General features: G+C 34.8%; 2 protein-coding genes across 2 annotated transcripts; one reads left to right on the top strand and one right to left on the bottom strand.

Moving 5' to 3' along the window:
- Positions 1-9,993: 9,993 nt before the first annotated feature.
- On the bottom strand, positions 9,994-11,250 carry LOC126890932 (uncharacterized). The gene has a single exon (XM_050660101.1). It carries the CDS (start codon positions 11,248-11,250, stop codon positions 9,994-9,996), a length of 1,257 nt encoding a protein of 418 aa, XP_050516058.1.
- A 6,952-nt stretch (positions 11,251-18,202) lies between these two features.
- LOC126890931 (matrix metalloproteinase-18-like) lies at positions 18,203-19,723 on the top strand. The gene has a single exon (XM_050660100.1). It carries the CDS (start codon positions 18,203-18,205, stop codon positions 19,721-19,723), a length of 1,521 nt encoding a protein of 506 aa, XP_050516057.1.
- The last annotated feature ends 2,099 nt before the right edge of the window (positions 19,724-21,822 follow it).

The raw sequence follows: 21,822 nt of genomic DNA, 5'->3' as shown, positions 1-21,822 counted from the left end.
TGCCTGACCACAACCGCTCTCGAGCCCTTTGACCCTTCACTCACCGTTTCAAAATAAATGGTTTTTCGCTACAATAGTGAAAAAGTTGAAAACGCTCTTTTAATTACCTTTCAAAATGGATTTTTATAAGTTGTGATACCTTTTTTAAAATTGAAGCAGTTATGGTCCAAAAGGTAATCGTATTTTTCTACTTAGTAAACTAAACATTTCGGAGCCTAAATTTGAAACGTAAGTATTTTGGTGCTCTACTGTGCATGCTCCATTTCTTCCATTACGAATTTCTTAAATACTCTCACAATCAATGAAAACGGACACCCAAAAAAAAGGGTCGTTTTTGATGTCTCGTATCTCCTAAACCTGTTGTCCGAATTAAGTAATTTTTAACACATTATAGCCTTATTCTTTAACAATATCGTTCTAATAGTCTAAGAGCTAGAGGCGAGAAATCATTGTCGATAAGTAATATGGAGTTTGGCATGTGAAATGTGTCTATTGTTTGTTGATAATTATGACCCCTTTCAGGCTGACACCTCAGTGGATACAGAGAGTAGCAATAAGGGATGAAAGGGGAAAATTAACGCAGTGGTTAAAGGTTTTCACCTCCTATTTCGTTAAACCTTCATCGATTTACATGAAAATTGGTGAGTAGTTAGAGCATACCTCAAGAAATAAAACTGATATGGTGCCAACGTGCGCTTTTACCCTGGGGGTGGATGCCACCCCTTCTCAGAGGTGAAAACTATTTTATTAATAATAACCCCACTAATCGATAGAGGGACCAATTTTAAGCAAAATTTATTACCTCTAATTATTAAAATAAATCAATACTTTTTGAGTTATTAAAGATCAAAGATTTGAATTTTTCGTGAAATAAATGCATGATGTAAAGCGGTTTTTCGTAAATAATTCAAAAACTGTAAGTTTTATCAAAATAGTAATGATTACCAAAATTGAAGATAATAAAAACAAAAGAGATTTCTTATTCGAAAAACCTTTGAGAATTAATAAAAAGTGAGTTACAGGTGATGGAATGTATATTTTTTTTCGGCTAGTACCCAAATATATGTATTCAAGCTCAAATAACGGGAAAACGGTGCATTTTATAAAATATATTTACTGAACACTTGTCAAAGTACTTAGAAATATGTATCAAATGAGCTCCCGGAAAAGTTGATACCATTAAACATTATGCTACAAACATTTTTCACAGTTTAGGCTCCAAAAATTTGGAGCTTAATTATAATATTATTTATTTAAGTTTTTAAAATTGTTTTAAGACTTTTATATAAAATATAGCAAAGATGTATTTGAATATTATGTCAGATGTGCCCATTATCGGACACCCTCAGTTTCTGTACATATTCAGTTTATACAGGGGCGGTTCTAGACCAAAAAAGTGGGGGGCAAGGGAACACAACCGGTGAATAAACAAGATAACGTGCCTTTTTAACGAAAATTATAGTACAAAAGTACTGTAAACACTGAAGGGGGGGGGGCAGCTGCCCTCCTGCCCCTGGCTCGAACGGCCACTAAGTTTATATCGATAGAAAAAATTCAATTAAATATCGAAATAATATAAAAATAATATTTTAGTAACATACATTTAATTAATAATAATATGTTCTTTTTATCATTCGTAACTTCACGCATGTGCTCTTAAATTGACGCTATTGTATAGGTACTTGCTACTGTCATTTCGGAGTCGGCGTTTGTATTGAATATATCCATCTCAATCTGCGCTATATCAACATCTTTTACGAGCACGATACATTACAAGTATTTGGTTGAACGCCTATAAAAAAATCCAACAGATCTGGTTATTGAACAAAACGGTTGGGAACTTGCTGAAGATAACACATATAAATTCAAATGGTTTGAAGGGCCTCAAATGCCAGAGATTGTTAGAGATATTATTTTTGAGAATGAAACAGACGATGAGATGGATGATGAGCAAGCTAATGATGACATTCATAATAGCGAAAGTGATGAAAATAATTATGATAGCGATTTTAGTGAATGTGACAGCGAAAGTGAAAAATAAATAGTATTTTCAACGAAAATTTTGATTTCGTTTATAAATTCGCAAAGTCCGTTCGTTCGTTCCTGCGTTGCCACCCCTGCAATATCTGGAGCTTATGTACCGATGTCAATGTAGTTTTGTCTCCTGAATCCAAATCTGAAAACGGCATTTCGATATCTCAAACCATCTTCGAGATAACCGACCTCAAAGACAAGTTGCATCTCGGGACAGCAATTTATGATTTTTTAGCAATTTTAGATAGGGAGATAATTCTACAATGGAGACACTGTATGTAAAAATGTTAATGAAAATTTCATATTATTTAAAAAAATATTACTTCATATAAACTGTAAAGCAATTGAAATATCAAATAAATAAATATTACTTATTAATTTTAATGTAAGTAATGGTATAATTTTTGGTGCTGTCTACCCAAGGATTTATGTATTATGTATATTATATTGTATAATATACAGTGTGTCTACTTAAGTTGGACACATATATTACGGGACACTTTTTTATTTTTAATTTTACGAAATAAAGTTATCATTCATAAAAAGTTCTGCATCGTCTTAAACCTACGATTCAATCATCAGATAGCAAATTTTATCTATATTATAGGAGGTATTTTAAAAAATATGAATTTCGCTCAAGATTAAAGTACCTTTTTTTCACACTGGTGTAAATTATTGTTACTACGAAAAATTGTTTGGAATTAAAAACTGTGTTCTAATATTATTATTATAATTAAATAATAATTATTATAATAATGTAACTATTATCTACATTCTTCTTATTAAAAGAAAATATTTAATTTTTTTCTCAAATTAGAGATACCTACCAATCACCATTTTCATTTATAACTCTTTTATTATTAATTTTACGAACAAAAATTATTCTTCATAAAAAGATCTGCACGGTCTAAAATCCAAGGTGCAATCATAAACATAAGATTATATAAAATTGTATCGATTTTAGTCGATGTGTAAAAAATATGAATTTCGCTCAAGAAATTCGCTCAGTAAAGTGCCTTTATAGCTCACAATATTTAAATAGTAGGATATATTTGCACAGTAAACATAATTTTTAATTCTAAACAACTTTTCATAATAGCAATTTTCCATAGTAGGAATTTAAATACACAAAAAACAAAGTTTTCGTTATAATAATGCTCGCATTTTTAACTTGTTATATTTAAATTGTAATAAAACGAACTTGATAATACATTATAATCCTAACTTATTCCCGAAATTCCTTTAAAAAATATTCTGTTAACAAATTTCAAAATAAATATATAAATATCGTATGTTTTAATTTTCACTTTTTTCTAAAAACTCGAAAGGGTTTTCTTATTTTCATCATCACTTGCTTAGCTTTGATGTTATAAACTTCATCTGGAGCTCACTTGATAGGTATTCTTGAGTACTTTGACAAGTGTTCAGTAAATATATTTTATAAAATGCACCGTTTTCCCGTTATTTGAGCTTGAATACTTAGATTTGGGTACTAGCCGAAAAAAATATACATTCCATCACCTATAACTCACTTTTTATTAATTCTCAAAGGTTTTTAGAATAATAAATCTCTTTTATTTTTTATTATCTTCAATTTTGGTAATCATAACTATTTTGATAAAACTTAGTTTTTGAATTATTCACGAAAAACAGCTTTACATCATGCATTTATTTCACGAAAAATTCAAATCTTTGATCTTTAATAACTCAAAAAATATTGATTTATTTTAATAATTAGAAGTAACAAATGTTGCTTAAAATTTGTCCCTCTATCGATTAGTGGGGTTATTTGTAATAAAATAGTTTTCACCCACGAGAAGGGGTGGCATCCACCCCCAGGGTAAAAGCGTACGTTGGCACCATATCAGTTTTGTTTCTTGGGTTATGCTCTAACTACTCACCAATTTTCATGCAAATCGATGGAGGTTTAACAAAATAGAAGGTGAAAACATTTAATGACTGCACCAACTTTCCCCTTTCATCCCTTATTGCTACTTCCTGTATCCACTGGTGTCAGCCTGAAAGGGGTCAAAGTTATCAATATACAATAGACACATTTCACATGCCAAACTCCATATTACTTATGACGTTGATTTCTCGCCTCTAGCTCTCCGTCTATAATACTTTTGTTGCCAGACAGGTAAATTTTCATTGTATACAGGGTGTACCAATCCAACTGTTTTTTTCAATGTTACAGCACTCTGGAATATTCTAGGCTTTTATAAAAATATTTTTTGAAATTAAAATCCAACTATAGCCCCAGGTTTTCTGAACATTCTGTTTTTTTTATTTATTCGATTATGCTGGATAATAAAAAAAAAGGTAGGTCCTTTAACAACTAGCCATGTTCTTTTATCAATACAGGGTGTTTCTAAATAAGTGCGACAAACTTTAAGGGTAATTCTGCATGAAAAATTAATGACCGTTTGCCTGACCACAACCGCTCTCGAGCCCTTTGACCCTTCACTCACCGTTTCAAAATAAATGGTTTTTCGCTACAATAGTGAAAAAGTTGAAAACGCTCTTTTAATTACCTTTCAAAATGGATTTTTATAAGTTGTGATACCTTTTTTAAAATTGAAGCAGTTATGGTCCAAAAGGTAATCGTATTTTTCTACTTAGTAAACTAAACATTTCGGAGCCTAAATTTGAAACGTAAGTATTTTGGTGCTCTACTGTGCATGCTCCATTTCTTCCATTACGAATTTCTTAAATACTCTCACAATCAATGAAAACGGACACCCAAAAAAAAGGGTCGTTTTTGATGTCTCGTATCTCCTAAACCTGTTGTCCGAATTAAGTAATTTTTAACACATTATAGCCTTATTCTTTAACAATATCGTTCTAATACTTTTGTTGCCAGACAGGTAAATTTTCATTGTATACAGGGTGTACCAAGCCAACTGTTTTTTCAATGTTACAGCACTCTGTGGAATATTCTAGGCTTTTATAAAAATATTTTTTGAAATTAAAATCCAACTATAGCCCCAGGTTTTCTGAACATTCTGTTTTTTTTTTATTTATTCGCTTATGCTGGATAATAAAAAAAGGTAGGTCCTTTAACAACTAGCCATGTTCTTTTATCAATACAGGGTGTTTCTAAATAAGTGTGACAAACTTTAAGGGTAATTCTGCATGAAAAATTAATGACCGTTTGCCTGATAAACTATGTCCGCAAATGCTTCGTCCCCGAGATACGGGATGATGAATTTTTTTCTTACAAAACGATTTATTTCTCTAACATCGTTTAAGATATGCAAATGAAATTTGGTAGGTTTTAAGAGGCAGTTATTGCGCATTTTGACATACGAATAAAAATTTTATATTTACCACTGGCGTGCATGCGGTTAAGTAAACCCATCAAACTGGGTCTTATATGATTACCCGAGGTGTGTGCAGTAAAAATACTCCTCTTTTAATTTCCTTAAGCTGGCACCTATTTTATCCACCAAAGTAGAGAAACAACTAAATAAACTAGAAAAAAACACTAAATGAAGTAAGTACAAAACTGTCAACATTAGAACCCCCGTAAATTCTAATAAATTGGAAATCACATTTACAAAGGCTAAAATAGAAGATATAGAACAGAAGTTCGGACCAAGTAGTATTAGCATTATAGGGCTCAAAGAAGAAGAAGAGGGTGAAAATTTATTATCGAAAGTGATGACCGTTTTTAATGACACCATGAAAATTAAATGTTCACCTTGGGAAATATAATGATTTTAGAATAGGCAAAAAAAAAGAAAGCGGTAATCCGAGATCAATTATTGTTGAACTTGTATCATTTCTAAAAAAAAAAGAAAGAGCTACTTTCAGGCCGTAAAGCGCTCAAAAATTCTAATATATTTGTTAACGAAAACTTAACATCTCAATGTTATCAACTTTTTACGTGCTGCTAAGCAAAAATATGGCAATCAAGCAGTTTGGTGTAGGAACGGAAGAATATATACAAGACAGGACAACAATGTTGTGCAGATCAAAGACTTAATTGATTTAAGTTGAAGTGGTAGGAAGCGCTTGGTCGCAAAAGCTTGTAAAGTATTTTGTTCTTTTTATGTTAACGGTAAAATGTTTTAATGTGGCGTTTTTTTTTTCATGTTACGTACTTTTTGTTCCCCACCTTTTAGATGACAGCATCATTATCAATTCAACTATTATGTTTTGTATCAAGACCAAGCCATTTGACGTATATTTTTTATCTTTACGACGTAAAACTTTTTCAACTAAGTAAATAGCAGGATTGACTCTTTGCTGTAACTCTTCATCGTAAAAGCCTCAGTAGGGGTTATATGATCCCGATCGGGAGGAGGAGGAGGAACACCTGCCCTAATTTGCATACACCTGCCCTAATTTGCATACACCTGCCCTAATTTGCATACACCTGCCCTAATTTGCATACACCTGCCCTAATTGGCTTACACCTGCCCTAATTTGCATACAGCTGTCCTAATTTGCATACCCTAATTACCACCTGTCATTCCACCTGTCCCTAGGAGGAGGAGGAACACCTGCGCATAATAAGCGTACAGCTGTTGACCACCTGTCCCTAGGTGGAGGAACACCTGTCCTAATTTGCATACACCTGTCAATCCACCTGCCCTAATTTGCATACACCTGCCCTAATTTACATACATACGGGTGATTTCATCGTTGCTTGTTACATCTGTCTGATTTTTTATTGTGAACAAATGCAGAACATCTGCGCACCCACATAGAGGGTATAGCGCAGAAGTAGGGGTTAAGAAAGGGTATTTAAAGGTGGTAAAAGTGTTTAGATGTGTAATCCTGTAACATGAATCAGTGTACGTGTGGTAAAACTTTCTCGCGGTCAGATAACCTTCGTAGACATATGGGTGTCTGTAACAAAAGTCACTCGCGTGTGTACATGTGTAATAAATGTGGGAAAACTTTCACACGAGATTCTAATTTAAAACGTCATACAGGTAATTCCTGTGATGTCGCCTGTCCGATTCCAAGAAAAAGACTAAGACCGATAGGTATTGAAGTGCTCGAAAGTGGTGTTACGAAACTAACACATGCGTTTAAAAATAGAATAGCCTCATACCGGTTTATGAGTCAAACTAATAAAATTAACTATTTCGGTTTCATGAATGATATAAAACCAAAAGTAACCCGAATTCTCAGCGAATATCTTGATCAGCACACAGCGCTTAAAGTTAACTGTGAACTTTTTGCGATGTTTTACAAACCCGATAATGGTATTTCGGATATTAAGTCAATGAATACATCAAATAAAATTATCACTTTGAGTAGTGATATATCCGATGTATATGACGACTTTGCTGAAGCGATATTGACACAAGCATCGGAGTTCCAGGAAAAAGATTCCAACTGGGCACTTCAGGAAATTATATTCCTAGATGTTAATATTAATAAATTCAGTAGCATTTCTGCTTCATCATATATTAATCTTCCATGGCAGATTAAAAGGAGAGGAGCCATTTTAAATATTAAAAACAAAGACAACAAGTGTTTTGCTTATTGTGTGCTGGCAAGTATATTTCCTGCTACAGGTGACGCGACGATGCCAGAGTCATATCCTCCATGTGATACACTTCTAAGCTTTGAAGGTATTGGGTTCCCGGTTAAGTTAAAAGATATTAACAAGTTCGAGATTTTAAACAATATGTCGGTTAACGTGTATGAGTAGTAGAGATATGGGAATCTGAGATCCAAGATCCAAGATGGCGGCCAGCTTGATGGCTAGGATGGCGTTGAGGCCGTAGCCTCTGGTGCAAGAAGTACACCCTGTCGTTATAAAAGAACCCTGTCGTTAAGAAGTACACCCTGTCGTCATAGGGGGTGAGAAGTAGACGTGTTGGCGGCCAGCGGCGTTGAGGCCTCTGAAGAAGAACCCTGTCGTTATAAAAGAACCCTAAGAAGTACACCCTGTCGCACCCTGTCGTCATAGGGGTGAGAAGTAGACGTGTTGGCGGCCAGCGGCGTTGGGGCCTCTGAAGAAGAACCCTATCGTTATAAAAGAACCCTAAGAAGTACACCCTGTCGCACCCTGTAGGGGGTGAGAAGTAGACGTGTTGGCGGCCAGCGGCGTTGAGGCCTCTGAAGAAGAATCCCATAGGGTGGGGCCTCCGGGGGCGGTAAAAATGGCGTTATGTAACAAAATTAGGCAATGTAGATACGGTGTCGGCAAAAAGCAACGATTTTTTAGTATTATAATTTCATACAAACGAATGCACCCCGCCTGCATTCTACAATGTGCTTTTAGAATTCAAAGAAAAATACGTGAGTACCTCCAAGTAATAAAAATATATTGCAATGTGGACGCTGACGCAACGGCAACTATATATGTCGTTCCCACGAGTGAACCGGATACATCCACATTCCAATGATGTCATACGTTAATGCACGTGTGGCGAAATGAGTGAACCGCGGGAAATACGCTGACAGTAACTATAAATATTATATGTCGTTCCCACGAGTGAACCGGATACATCCACATTCCAATGATGTCATACGTTAATGCACCAACTATAAATATTATATGTCGTTCCCACGATTGCGTTTATTGTATAATTAGTAATAAACAGATGCAGAAAATATAATGACGCTTGCTAATAGGAAATTCCAATTAAGATGCACATACTATTTAACACATAAATATTTTATTAGGAACAGGTCAGGACTAAGGAAAATTTCAAACAAATATAAAATTAATATATATGTATATTTATATATTAGTTTAAGTAAAAGATGCTTCATTTCATCAATGTCTTCCGTGCAGTGTAGATTGGTAGAGTTTTGCGAAAAAATACAAAAGTTGAAAGCGGATATACAGTGGTACGAAGATAGAACCGCAATTGAAAAACGATTTGCAGAGTTTCATTTGTCTACAAGAAAACTACCAAAAACACAATACCCATTAAAAAGAATTCAACCAGCAAGATGTCTCAATTAACGGCATCGTTTATCATTCTCACAGCTATTGTTAACAATGTCCTTTATACAAACGTTCCAAACAATGTTAAGAACATAGCGATATGTTTTAACGATGTAAAAACTGATTGTAATCGAACTGAATGGACTCTAATGGATCATGAAGTGGTGAATTATGGCCAGCTTCCAGTATTTTTCAAAACGATACCAAAGTCGGGAGGAGCATTCTACAAGATCAAGTTAATATCCCCAAATAACACTGAAAGTGATTCAAAATGGAGCAAAACTAATAATGATGATGACATCGTCCAATATGGTTCATCGATTATACTGTTAACAATAATATTAGTAATAAATGTATTTCTAGCTGTTAATATCATTATAAAATTTTTTGTAAGTCGCAAATGTGAATCATCTTGCATTAAAATAAATATGTAAAAAAGGAAGGCAGTGTTTTTTTAAATAAAACTAAAACAATACTTTTAATCTTTTATTCAAAAACCTAATTTACATAGGTAATATTTTTTCACAAAACCATTGGCGGAGGTGATCCACATTTCTCTCGGTGCAGGAAAATAGTCCAGTTGTGTGACAAGGATTGGCATTCTGAATAAAGTTTCCAGTATCAAGGGGTGTATCATCAAATTTACAAACATCAATAATGGTGGGAAAAACTCCAAAAATATGACATTTCTTTTGTAAAAATTCCACTTTTTGTTCGCCGCGAACGTAGATGTAATCAGCTGCATACAACAACTTAGATTCTAGTATTTCATTTATTTTTGAATATTCAACATCCCCATTGGAATACCGAAGACCGTGCAGGTGTCTCTCCAAGTAAGATACAGTCTTCTTATCTTTATTACTCAATGTAGCAAACGGTTGTGGAGACGTAAATATGTAATGGCATCGTTTATGGCCAATTTCAATGGTAAGCTCTTTGGGTACAAACCACCCATCTACGGTGAATCCTTGTATGTCAACTAATGCGATCCTCATGATGTTGCGATCAATACTGAAAGACATAGTTGTAGATTGTCCTATTTAAATTATATTTTTGACAACTTCAGTTAGTGGAAAGTATTCGAGTAGGCTGTCGTGAACAATTAAACAGTAAGCTCGAGTACCTGCTGGAAAACCTTCATCTGCTTCGATTTCCAACTTAACATCGACAGTTCCGGATCTAAACGATGTATCATCCTGCTTGGAACAGTCAAAAACAAACAAAGCATATCTTTTAAATGCAGAGTAATCTAAGATGGGATGTTTTGTTAGCGAACGAGCATAACTGGGAAAGAATTCAGTATAATTGTAGTGAGCTATAGCGTAATCATTTTTTGTGAAATCCAATTGCATTCTCTCGTTAGGCCAATAGTCACCATTAATAACCACTCGTACGCTGGACATTCTAATGTGATCGAATAGCGTCGGATCAGCGTGAATATCATCTCGTTTAGAAGTTTGAAAAGCTACAATAACGTAGCGTGGACGTTCAACAGCTGAAGTTGTCTTTACACTCCATATCTCTCGTCGAGATCCTGCCGTAAGTGAAGGTAGTTCATTGAGCTCCCATTTACGGAAAGGTATGGTTATCGGTGTATTATTCTTAATCGGAGTCATTAATTCGATTTTCACATCATCATTGGGAAAGACATGTTTGACCTTGAGTTCCATGCTGGCGATGGTTAATGATACTGTTGTTACCGTCGTGGAACCAGTAGGTTCTTGGACAACAATGCAATCTTTATCATTACGCGCTCGAACAAAGCGAAACACTTGACGACCATAGGTTAATTTAGTGTAATCGTTGAAAATGTTGAAAATATGTTTGATTGGAATCAGTAAACTAAAGGCGTCCCCTGTTAAATGTGGATAATTCGGATAGTTCCATCCTGCAGTACTGAGAAATTTGGAATCTTCAGGTGTATAACACAACAAACTGCGAATAGTGCTGACTACACCTGGATCTCGAACTATTTCCATGTCATGTGAACTTTGGATGTATGTACAGGTATCAAACAAGAAGGATCCAGCATTCGGCGCAAGAGAAACAGTTCCATTACCAGCTTTCTTGATACTTCCTTTAATTTCTAAAAGTGTGTCGTGTATCGCAAAAAATGCATCTGATTGATTTATGATAAACTCGACAACATCACTATTATTAAATGACTTGATGTAAGGTGTATATGTACGAAATCCTTCTTTTCTAATAGTATCGTCGAACCGAGGTTTTTGGTAAAGATCGAAAATATGTGGTTCCTGCTGATGAACCTGGCGTCGAATATAGTGGCGTTTTGGCATTCTTCAGCCGTAATCCAATGGAAACAAGAAAAACTTTATTGTCAGCAGACACGTCACGTCCCATGTAGGATCCGTGTGAGACTAATGAATATGGATGTGTAGAGTTGTGTTTTATATCTAAACCCATCTATCGTTCCTTAAAATCCAAATGCAGAGTACTTTTCTCTCCTCTAAAGTTGACTGGTCTTAATTCTTGATCGACTACACTAACGGTAATTTTGGTAATTTCACGTATGCTGCTGCTTACTGGTATGTATATAGGGTTATGAGGACGTTCATCAATAGCAAACCCTGGATCAACACTAAGTGGAAAATGTAGAATAGTGTGCGCAGGTCTGTCCTCGTAGAAGGCTCCTTCGGTAATGTTGCATTCAAAAAGTAGACTCGATACTTTTATAATGTTTACAGGTTGATCTGAAGAATGCAGTGTACCTGGCGCCAATATTCTATTTGAGGAGAAACCCAATAATTTACCAAGACTATCATTTTTCTCGAAAGTAATGGTATGCTCTTGACAGAAAATTTCACATTTAAGCGTATTGTTGTTCGGTCTTAAAGTGAACTGCTGAACTGAATTGTATTTAGTGTGTAATGCACTTCGAATGTACGCTTCGATATCGGTAATTTCATAACATCCGGATGGAATGTCGATATGACGCAACTTTTTACGGTCATTTTGCTCATAGAAATAAAATTTTTCACCATCGATGTTTGGGATGGAATTAAATGTATGAAATCCCAACACTGCTACATAATACTGCTGAAGTGGATCAAGTACAAGAGGCACTTGAGGAGTAAACGAAAATTCGTTTGTAGTACTTGTCAAGGTTAACAATCGAGACATGACTGATACTTAATATAGGGTGTAGTAAGTTAAATATCAATATATTATGGTAAAAATTTCTTTATTTTTCTTATTATACTGTTACATGGTTTTGTCTTATTTACATTTTGCTTATAGATACCGCTCTCATAGACACCGCACAATACACATGTAGATTTCATATTGCCGCAAACATCACCCCATTCATGTTTATTATGATCTTTCTTGCAAGGTAAATGATCTCCTAGTGCGAGACGAATATCGTGGGGTAGTTTATACCAAACACCGCTCGTTATATTTTCCATAAAAATGCATGTGGCACGCCTCAAGATGTCGTTAGATGGTTCCATTGTAGAGAAACTTTAAGCATAAATGTCCACAGTTAATTTGGTTATAAGTTTGGTATGCGTCGTTATTATAGAAAATTCGTCCACCACTCAAATATGATGCTAGTTCCCGCGGTGGCTTCAAGCAACCATATGAATCAAAGTATTCTATGTTGTTATTTATCTTTCGGTAAGCTACCCAATGTGTACCAGGGTTCTTGGAAATATCAAGATTAATAATAGCACATTCGTGTTTACGGGGGGCTTGAGGTAAATTGTCCCGCATAAAAACTCCACGAAAATTTGAAATTTTTAATTGTTTAGCAAATTTATTCAAGTCCACATTGGTTAGAGGTCTATTAGGTAGCTTCAGCGGGAGTTTTTTGACTTCTTCAAGTATAATCCAAAGCCACCTTTAGCGTTTTTTCGTAGGTATAAACCTTTGCCTAGATGTTCCATTGCTTTATTATGACGTTTATCTTCTTCCAGTTTCTTTTGAGCATTCTTTGAGTCGATTACTGTCTTGGCAATGGCACTCGCACCCCCCGCTAAAGAGCCGAGAGCTGATAAGCCTGCAAAGATAGGGATTAAAGGTAAAATACCACCTGATTTTGGTTCAAATGGAATAATTCTTGGAACCCGCACATTTTTTTTCCCACCTACGTTTTTAACGGCCGTTCTAGCTGCTGCAAGTGCAAGTAGGGCTGATTTACGCAGATTTGGTGCTGGAGGAGTACGTTTCAATCTTCTGATAATTGGTTGCAGCACGTGTCGCTTAAATGATCTAACGCCTTTACCACGTTTCACACCCATACCTAGTTTTCGTTTGGCTTTCATCGCTGTAGTAGTTAACCAGGCAGTGGTTTTTTCACCCAAAGATGCGTCTTTTGCTTTAACTCGTTCCCACGCTTTATTTTCCAACACCCAATCTGCTTTATGTCGATCTTTTAAGGAATTACTTTGAGAGTATGCTATATCGTGATCTCTCGCAGCCTGATCTAATGGATTTATCCCAGGATCTCCTCGTGCTAGACGTTTCTGTAATTTAGTTCCAGGTCCTAGATAGTGGTAGCCAGGAGCGTGCAATTCAAATGGTAGACTATTGATTATAGAATTTAAAACTCCTTCACCTTGAACAACCAACATTGAAATGAATCGTTTCACACAAAATTGCTTTTTATATAACCAAGTGCATAAAATTCATCTCGATCACAAGATGAAGGTTGTTCAACAAGACAAGACACTAGCAGTGGAAAACTTAGATTTTGTCGATAACGTGACAAGAACCAGTAAACATGGTGCATTGCTACCACATTCTTTTCGTGCTATCATATGCGGCCCAAGCGGATGTGGAAAGACTAATGCTATGTTGGCATTATTGTTTGACCCGAATGGCGCTAAATTTCAAAATGTTTACGTTTATTCAAAATCGTTGTTTCAACCCAAGTATCAATTTTTGAAGGAAGTGTTAGCATCTGTGAAGGAGGTGGGCTATTTCCCATATAAAGATAATGATGCCGTAATAAGTCCTGGTAAAGCCAAACCAAATTCTGTATTCATATTTGATGATGTATCAACGGATCCGCAACAAACAATACGTGAATATTACTGTATGGGGAGACATAAAAATATCGATTGTGCATACCTATGTCAATCCTACAGTCGAGCAGGCAAACAACTCCTACGTGATAATGCTAACCTTATTGTATTGTTTAAACAGGATGAGCTCAATTTAAAACACGTCTTTGACGATCACGTCTCTCCTGACATGACATTTGAGCAATTTAAACAATTTTGTTCTGAATGTTGGAAGGACAAGTATGGTACATTTGTTATTGTTAAGGATTTTGATATTTCTAACGGACGCTATCGTAAAGGTTTCGACAAGTTTATAAAAGTTTAGACGTGGCTGAGACACCTGCATTATATAAAAGCATGTTGGACAAACAAGTGCTTCTACGCAAGCGCAAAGTTGCGGAATTAGCTAGAGCTATTCGCAAAAAGTATTTAGCGTTAAAACTAGGTAAATCGGAGGAGGATGAAACTTTGAAAAAAATGTTTAAACCCATAACCAGTGTTCTAAAAACATCGCAATACAATGCTAACGTTAAAACGGAGTCGATTAAAAAAGAAGAACCAATGGAAAAAGAAGAAGAAATTAAAAAAGAAGATATTAGCACCATAAAAAATACATCATTTATCAGCGATGAAGAGGTATTTGAAAACAGCGATAAATCCGATGAAGAATACGAAGATAGCATAGAAACAAACCAATCGCAAGATAAGGTATCCGAACAAGAATTTCAAGATTACCTAGAAAAATACCATCATCTAATTCATCCTTATGTGAAAGACCATTGGCAGTATTCAGATAAAATAGATAGAGTATACGGTCCTACTCATGATCCCGTAACCTCTAAATGGAAACTTGGAAAAACTGTTATTGATTTCGCCCATAATGGTTGGATTGTGGCGAAAGGAGACTATGTTGTTGGAACTCGCGGGCTATATGAATTAATATTTTACAAAGAACCTGATTATTACACTGAGGACGATGTGAAACGATATATTACATTGCTGGAATTAACCAATGCTCATAAAAAACTGAATGGTACACTAAAGGGAACCAAAACCTATAAGTGGAATGAAATTATTAAACCTAATCTTAATAAATCACTTCTTAAACCTGACCTGAATAAATCATTTCGTCGTAATACAGTATCTGGTAGGGAGGAGGTTGGCTCAGGAATACCGACACATTGGGAAGACAGCGATGATCATGTGCAATATGTGTATTGGGATGACCCAAACGAACTTTGTGAGCGCCTCAAATTGTTGATGGCTGAGCAAAAAGCAGGAAACACCGCATCCCTCAATAACGAAATTGTTGCCATTATCAACGAATTACGTGAAGCAGATATTATATATTAACGTTAGATCAGATTATTGTAGCATCATTTCCAATATGAATGTTGACAAGTTTGGTCGCCATCATTATCGTTCTAATGAACAAGCTGTTAAAAAGCTACGTGAAGGCTTAAAACAATCTATTTTGGATGTACAAAACCAAATACATGCAGTAAAGAAGGATATGCAACGGAATCCTCCTGTAGCTGATACAGATCTTTCCAACAAGAAATTCGTAGATAGTCGCATTGTTCATGTCAAGTCTTTTGTAAGAAAAGAGTTTAATTTGTTGCGCAAAGAATATAATGCAAAACATGTTCAACTTGAACAAAAAATCTCAGACACCATAAGTAAAGTAGAAAGTGATTCTAATAAAAAAATTAATTTGTTGCTTGATGAGAACAAAGTGAATGCTGCAAAAATATCCGATTTGTCGAAACAAGTACACGAGTTTAGAAATGACCTAGATTTATTTAAACGTGAAATGAATAAGAACGTTACAGATGCTGCTCACCAAAGCGCACAAAATATGTTGAAATCGTTGGAAATGGAAAAAAAGATTAAAACAACGGATCTTAATTCACATGATTTAGAAAATCGTCTTAAGGTAGTAGAAGAATACGTCGAAAATAATAAAATTGTCTAAAGAGTCAATTGATGGACGAGTTGCATAAAACCTATTGTACAAAGAATATTGCGTTAGAACGTAAACAGTTTAGGTAGAGTGAAGATGTCTGATGCAAAAAAGGTGAAAGGCAGAAAACATAATAAATTACTAAGCGAGTTACAGGTAAATCTACAAACCATAAATGATAATAGGATTCATGATCTTGAGCAATGGCAGAAAAGCATTCGATATGAATCAGATATGAGATCTTTACTAGATAGTAGAGTATCAGAGCTGTCAAAGACTTTGTATGAGTTGGATGAACGTTTATCTTCAGCAGTAAAAGAAATCCAAGATACACTTGCTATATTTAACACATATTTACACCCTTTACTCCAAAGAGTTAAAGCTTTAGAAAGTAGAAATGGCGTCGTCCATGGAAAAGGTCCAACTAGTTAACGAGCTACACAAACCTGCTCGAAAAAATTATCCAAGACGACGTACAATAGTCAAAGGCTTAGACGATTTATGGCAGATGGACTTGGCTGAAATGCGACCTCATTCTCATAACAATAGAAATTTTAAATTAATTTTAGTTGTTATTGATTGTTTTTCGAAATATCTGTGGACTCGTCCATTAAAGACAAAGACGGGTGAGGAGCTGACTCGAGCATTTTCGGATATCCTCGCACACAGCAAACGAACACCGAAAAATCTGCAGTCGGATCAGGGAACTGAATTTTACAATAACAAGTTTCAAAATTTAATGAAAAAACATAAAATAAATCACTATTCTGTTTTCACTACCATGAAAGCAGCCATGGCTGAACGCGTCATTAGAACGTTGAAATCCAAACTTTACAAGTATTTCAGCTTACACGGTACTTACAAGTGGATTGACATATTGCCCACAGTTACGGCTGAATACAACAATACAAAGCATTCAAAAACGGGGTACAAACCATCACAAGTGAACAAAACCAATGAAAAGGAGATTTTAAAAAACAAATTTACGCATTTAAAAATCGCAGGTCCCCGAAAATTTAAAGTCGGCGATATTGTACGCATCAGCAAAACCAAAATGTTATTCGACAAGGGATATGTTCCAAGTTGGACAACAGAATTATTCAAAGTTACCAAAATCAATATTACCAACCCTGCAACGTACATGCTCGAAGACATGCAAGGTGCACCGATCAAAGGAGCCTTTTACGATGAAGAGTTACAGAAAACAGCCAATCCTGATATTTACTTAGTTGAAAAAGTTTTACGTCGTAAAGGTAAAAAAATGTACGTCAAATGGCTTGGCCTTGATGTAAAACATAATAGTTGGATCGATAATGATGCTGTCATCTAAAAAGGTGGGGGGAATTCTGAAAAATTAGCAGAAACACGTTTTTCGTTCTCAGTGTGTTGCAGTCAGTTAGCTAGTAAAAATGTATTCCCAAGATACTGAATACTCAAGCGGCAGCGAGTATGATGTCACCCTTTCACCATCATCTGAAACATCAACTGTATGTGAAGACTACGATCATGAGCTGGATGCTCTTCTAGAGAAGTATGAAGAAGCAGCTAAGAACGAGTCCCATTATCTGCTGTACACACAGTTGTTAAATGGATCATACCAACTTGGTTGTGGTCTAAGTCCAGCCAGAACATATACTCCAGCTGTAATTATGTGGAAATCGCCATGGCAGAAAATATCTTTCAGTGCCTATGAATGGGAACAATTAATTACCCAACTCAATGAGCAAAGTTTTTTCCACGAAAACGTGACCGTCTCTGATGATCCTGTTGAAATTCAGTGTGGTGAATATTGCATAATTCGACAAATAACCTACAACAGCATGAAATTCCTCGAAATAATCAAGCACGGCATTAACTTTTGTCTCTCAGAAGTGCAAGTGAACACCCTTGTGGAAGCAAATAGTGAACTTTTAACACCGTATATGTCCATGCTAGAGACTATTGAATTTCCACATTATTATTATAATACGCTTAATATTGTTCGAAATAGTTTTAGTAGTCATAATTATACGTTTTCAGACGCAATTCAAAAATTGTATACATTTACACAGGAAGGAAATACTTTACAACATATAGCGTTAGGGCAACTTATATTTTTCTGTAAAAATAGGATCGCTAATGATCTTGAAAGAATTTAATAAAGCTTGTAAAATATATCTCTGTTGTTTTATTTCATGAAAATAAATTACAAGAGGAGTATTGGCTGGTGGGGTTTATTTATATCACAGTGATGTTTTCTTATTTGAACTAGTATCATTCGAGATGCATATCAATAAAGTTGTTCTGCTCATCGCAACCAGCATAAGTTTTTGCTTAGGTGGAAATTTTACTGAGACAAATGCAGTGTCATGGCTAGAACAATATGGTTACATCACCACAAGTGAAACTGCCAGTACTGATATTACTGAAACACTAGAACAGTTTCAAGAAAGATATAATTTACCGGTAGATGGGAAATTAAATAAAGAAACGATGGAGTTAATGCAGAAACCACGATGTACACAAGGAGACAATGCTTACGCTGTAAAATCAGCATGGAAAAAATTTGATATAAAATGGTATTTTCCACAAGCAACCCCTCAAGCTTTGACAGTCACTAAAAGAGTATTTGAAATATGGGAAGAAGCATCAAAATTTAAGTTTACTTATCTGAGAATCCCAGATCCAAATCCGGATATAACTATAACAGTAGTTCCAAAACAGCACTATTTTCGATACAATTGTCAGGGTAACGACGAATGTCCTTTTAAATTTACAAGTGGTATATTAGCACATTCTTATTTTCCACCTACATCTGGGTGCATAGAAATTCATATGAATAGCAATCTAACATGGGATTTCAGTTTAAATTCTACAGCAGAAGGTCGAACAAATTTCTTTGCAGTCCTTCTCCATGAAGTTGGTCACGCTTTAGGTTTAGCACACAGTAGCGATAAGAAGGCTGTAATGTATCCCTTTTATGAAACCTTTCCTTCTCACATAACTGATGATGATAAAAGAGGCTTAGAAAAGTTATATGGACATAAAAGTAAATCTGCATCTATTCCAACTCAACCTAGGAGTAGTTCACCAACTACAACAGAAAGATCTAGGACAACCACAGCAGCTAGGACTAATAAATCAAAGCAAAATATAATAACGAATGTATGTGAATTGGAATATCCAGATTTAATATTTTTAGCGTATGCTCCATCATTTCCAACATACCGAATGTATATAGTAAGTAAGGATCTGGTATGGAAATATGACTTAAATAATGAAAAGATACCCACCAATGCTGAACAATTTATAAGATACTTTCCAAGGGGAATTACGAACGTGACACATGTTTTTCAAAGTTCCAATGGAGATATGATTGGTGTAAGCAGAAATCGTATATATGCAGCAGCATTTCCTAGCTTAAGAATTCATACAGATAACATGGTACCTGAAATCAATAACGCAAGAAGTATTAACGGTTTATTCCAAACAAATTCAGGAAAAAAATTTGTTTGTTTTGATGGTTCATTTATTGAATTTAATGATAAAGACATTATCTCAAGAGGACGCATAAGTGACGTTTTTCCAGGAATACCAAATGATATTACATCAGCATTTAATTACATCGATGGACATATATATTTCTTAAAGCACAACGTCTATTACAAGTTTAATGAATTTACAAGAAGTGTCATTGAAAAAGGTACTTTTAATTGGAATATGTTGGGGATCCCTTGTCCTGATAATGGATTAATAAAACAACTGAAATCCTTATTATCTAAAGTAAATTTATTTTATGAATAATTAATGTCTGGGGGTCCATCATCAATGGGATCTGGGGATCTGGGGATCTGGGGATTTTGTATGGGGAAAAGGTAAATAAAAATAAAGCATATTTTACAAGAAAGTCTTTTATTCGTTATTAGTAATCGATAATCGTAATCGCAAATCGTATTCGTTTAATCGAAGTAACGTTTTGTGATTATGATCAATACAACTAAAAGGTAAGTAATTACTTTACAAGAAAGTTTTTTTACATTTTACAGGTATAAACGTACAAAATATGTTTACCGAAAATGATACAAATATACAGATCGTCTTTACCAAAAGGTTTAAATTTTATTAGCATCTTAAATATCTGAGAATCTTACTTTTTTATTACGATTCCTGTGTAAGTCCTCCTCACAATCATATCTATCCTTTAGTTCAAAGAGTACCTCACAAAAACCATTTTGACACCAGGATGATTTTTTTCTAAATATCAAATGTAAGTCTGAAGCTAAACAACTAACATGAAAATTATCAGATTTAGCTTTTAGACATTTTTGTTTTTCAGAGAAAATTATTTTAAATACCCTGTAACATGGTCGACAGAGTAGCAAATTATATTTTGGTATTTGATAATACCTAAACCATAAGCAATAGTAGTCATTAAGTGCAAAAGTTTCAAAATCCTGACACTCTATAATTGCCTGACGAAGTTCAGGTGAAATATTCAATTCTAGATCATGATTCTCAAAGTCACAAACTTTAAAATGTTCATAAGGAACGGGATTAGTTTTAATTTGCATCCATTTAATTTTACTAAATTTTTGAACTATTTCCTCCGTTAATACCCATGGTAAAGGCGATTTACTAATAAATTTTGAAATTTCATGTATGTTTTCGATAATAGAGCTTATGCATAAATTCTGTAGACTTTCCATCTTCCACATCTGAAAAATGAATTCACCTATGTGTTATACTGTAGTGGCCCCAGGGCAACGTATCAAAAGTGTTGGAGAGTAAGTGCCGTTTGTCATCAAAAGGGTTTAAGGCTATTTTAGTTTGCTCAATACTGTAAACTTCATGTAATTTAGATTGTATACAACGCTGTGTTGCATAAAAAAGTGATTTTGTTTCGGCAGTTTCACGAAAACTTTTCAAACAATTCAAATAATCATCAAAGTTAATTTTCATCTTTACAACATTCATCTTAACCCCTTTCGACTTTTTAACATCTTTCTCCCCAGCCACTTTATATGTATATTGCTTTGAACGAAGACCAACGAAGTGAGTCATGATTTTTGAGTTATTCTCATCTTTCATTAGACCTGGCACTTTTTTGTTTACTAAAGGAATATTCCAAGGATTATTTGGGGGATAATCGCTTGTATCAAATCTATGAATGTCAGGCTTAATCATTTCCTCGTATATATCATTACATTCAGTTTCATAAATCAATCCATCAGTATCAATATAAAGCAATTTATTTTGATTTAATGGGAATTTTTGTAACATATAGTCATAATGAAATTCATATATGCAGGGTTTTAGAAAGTTCTAAAATTGCCATTCCAACATACAATGGTTTATTAAAAATAATTTCAGCTTTCTTTAATTCTACTGCCATTAATGATTGATCGAAAATAACGCGACTATGAAACTTCGGGCTAGCAATCAAATTTCGAGCACCTACGCGTCCCCTCCCATTTATTTACTAGTTTCACCAGCCTATGCTTCCTTTGGTTCTCCATGGTCTTCCCGAATACAGCGTTGTTCATGAGCTTGTATAAGTTTTTTCTCAAAGCTTGTTTTAGCTTGAGCCCTCAATTGTGTATTAAGAGCAATGTAACCTTTTAACCAAGTCATTTGCTTGAATCTCAATACCTTATGAATTTTAGTAAGAACTAATCCATGTGATATAGCCTGTTTTAGGTTCCTGTAGTGAATAACGTAGTTAGTTTTATTGTACAGAGTGGACAAGAGTTTAGATTGTTTGGAACCAGGAGGTTTGCAATGCTCTACACAAAACGGTAAATCTTTATGGTAGTCATGTAAGTTTCTGGATAAGAGAGATCAACTTCAAGAATGTATCCCTCTTTTGCATCGTCAGGTATTGACATAACATCGATATTTGTATC

This window comes from Diabrotica virgifera, chromosome 9 (assembly GCF_917563875.1).
Source record: "Diabrotica virgifera virgifera chromosome 9, PGI_DIABVI_V3a".
Lineage (NCBI taxonomy): Eukaryota > Metazoa > Arthropoda > Insecta > Coleoptera > Chrysomelidae > Diabrotica > Diabrotica virgifera.
This window is presented reverse-complemented; position numbering and strand designations above follow the sequence as displayed.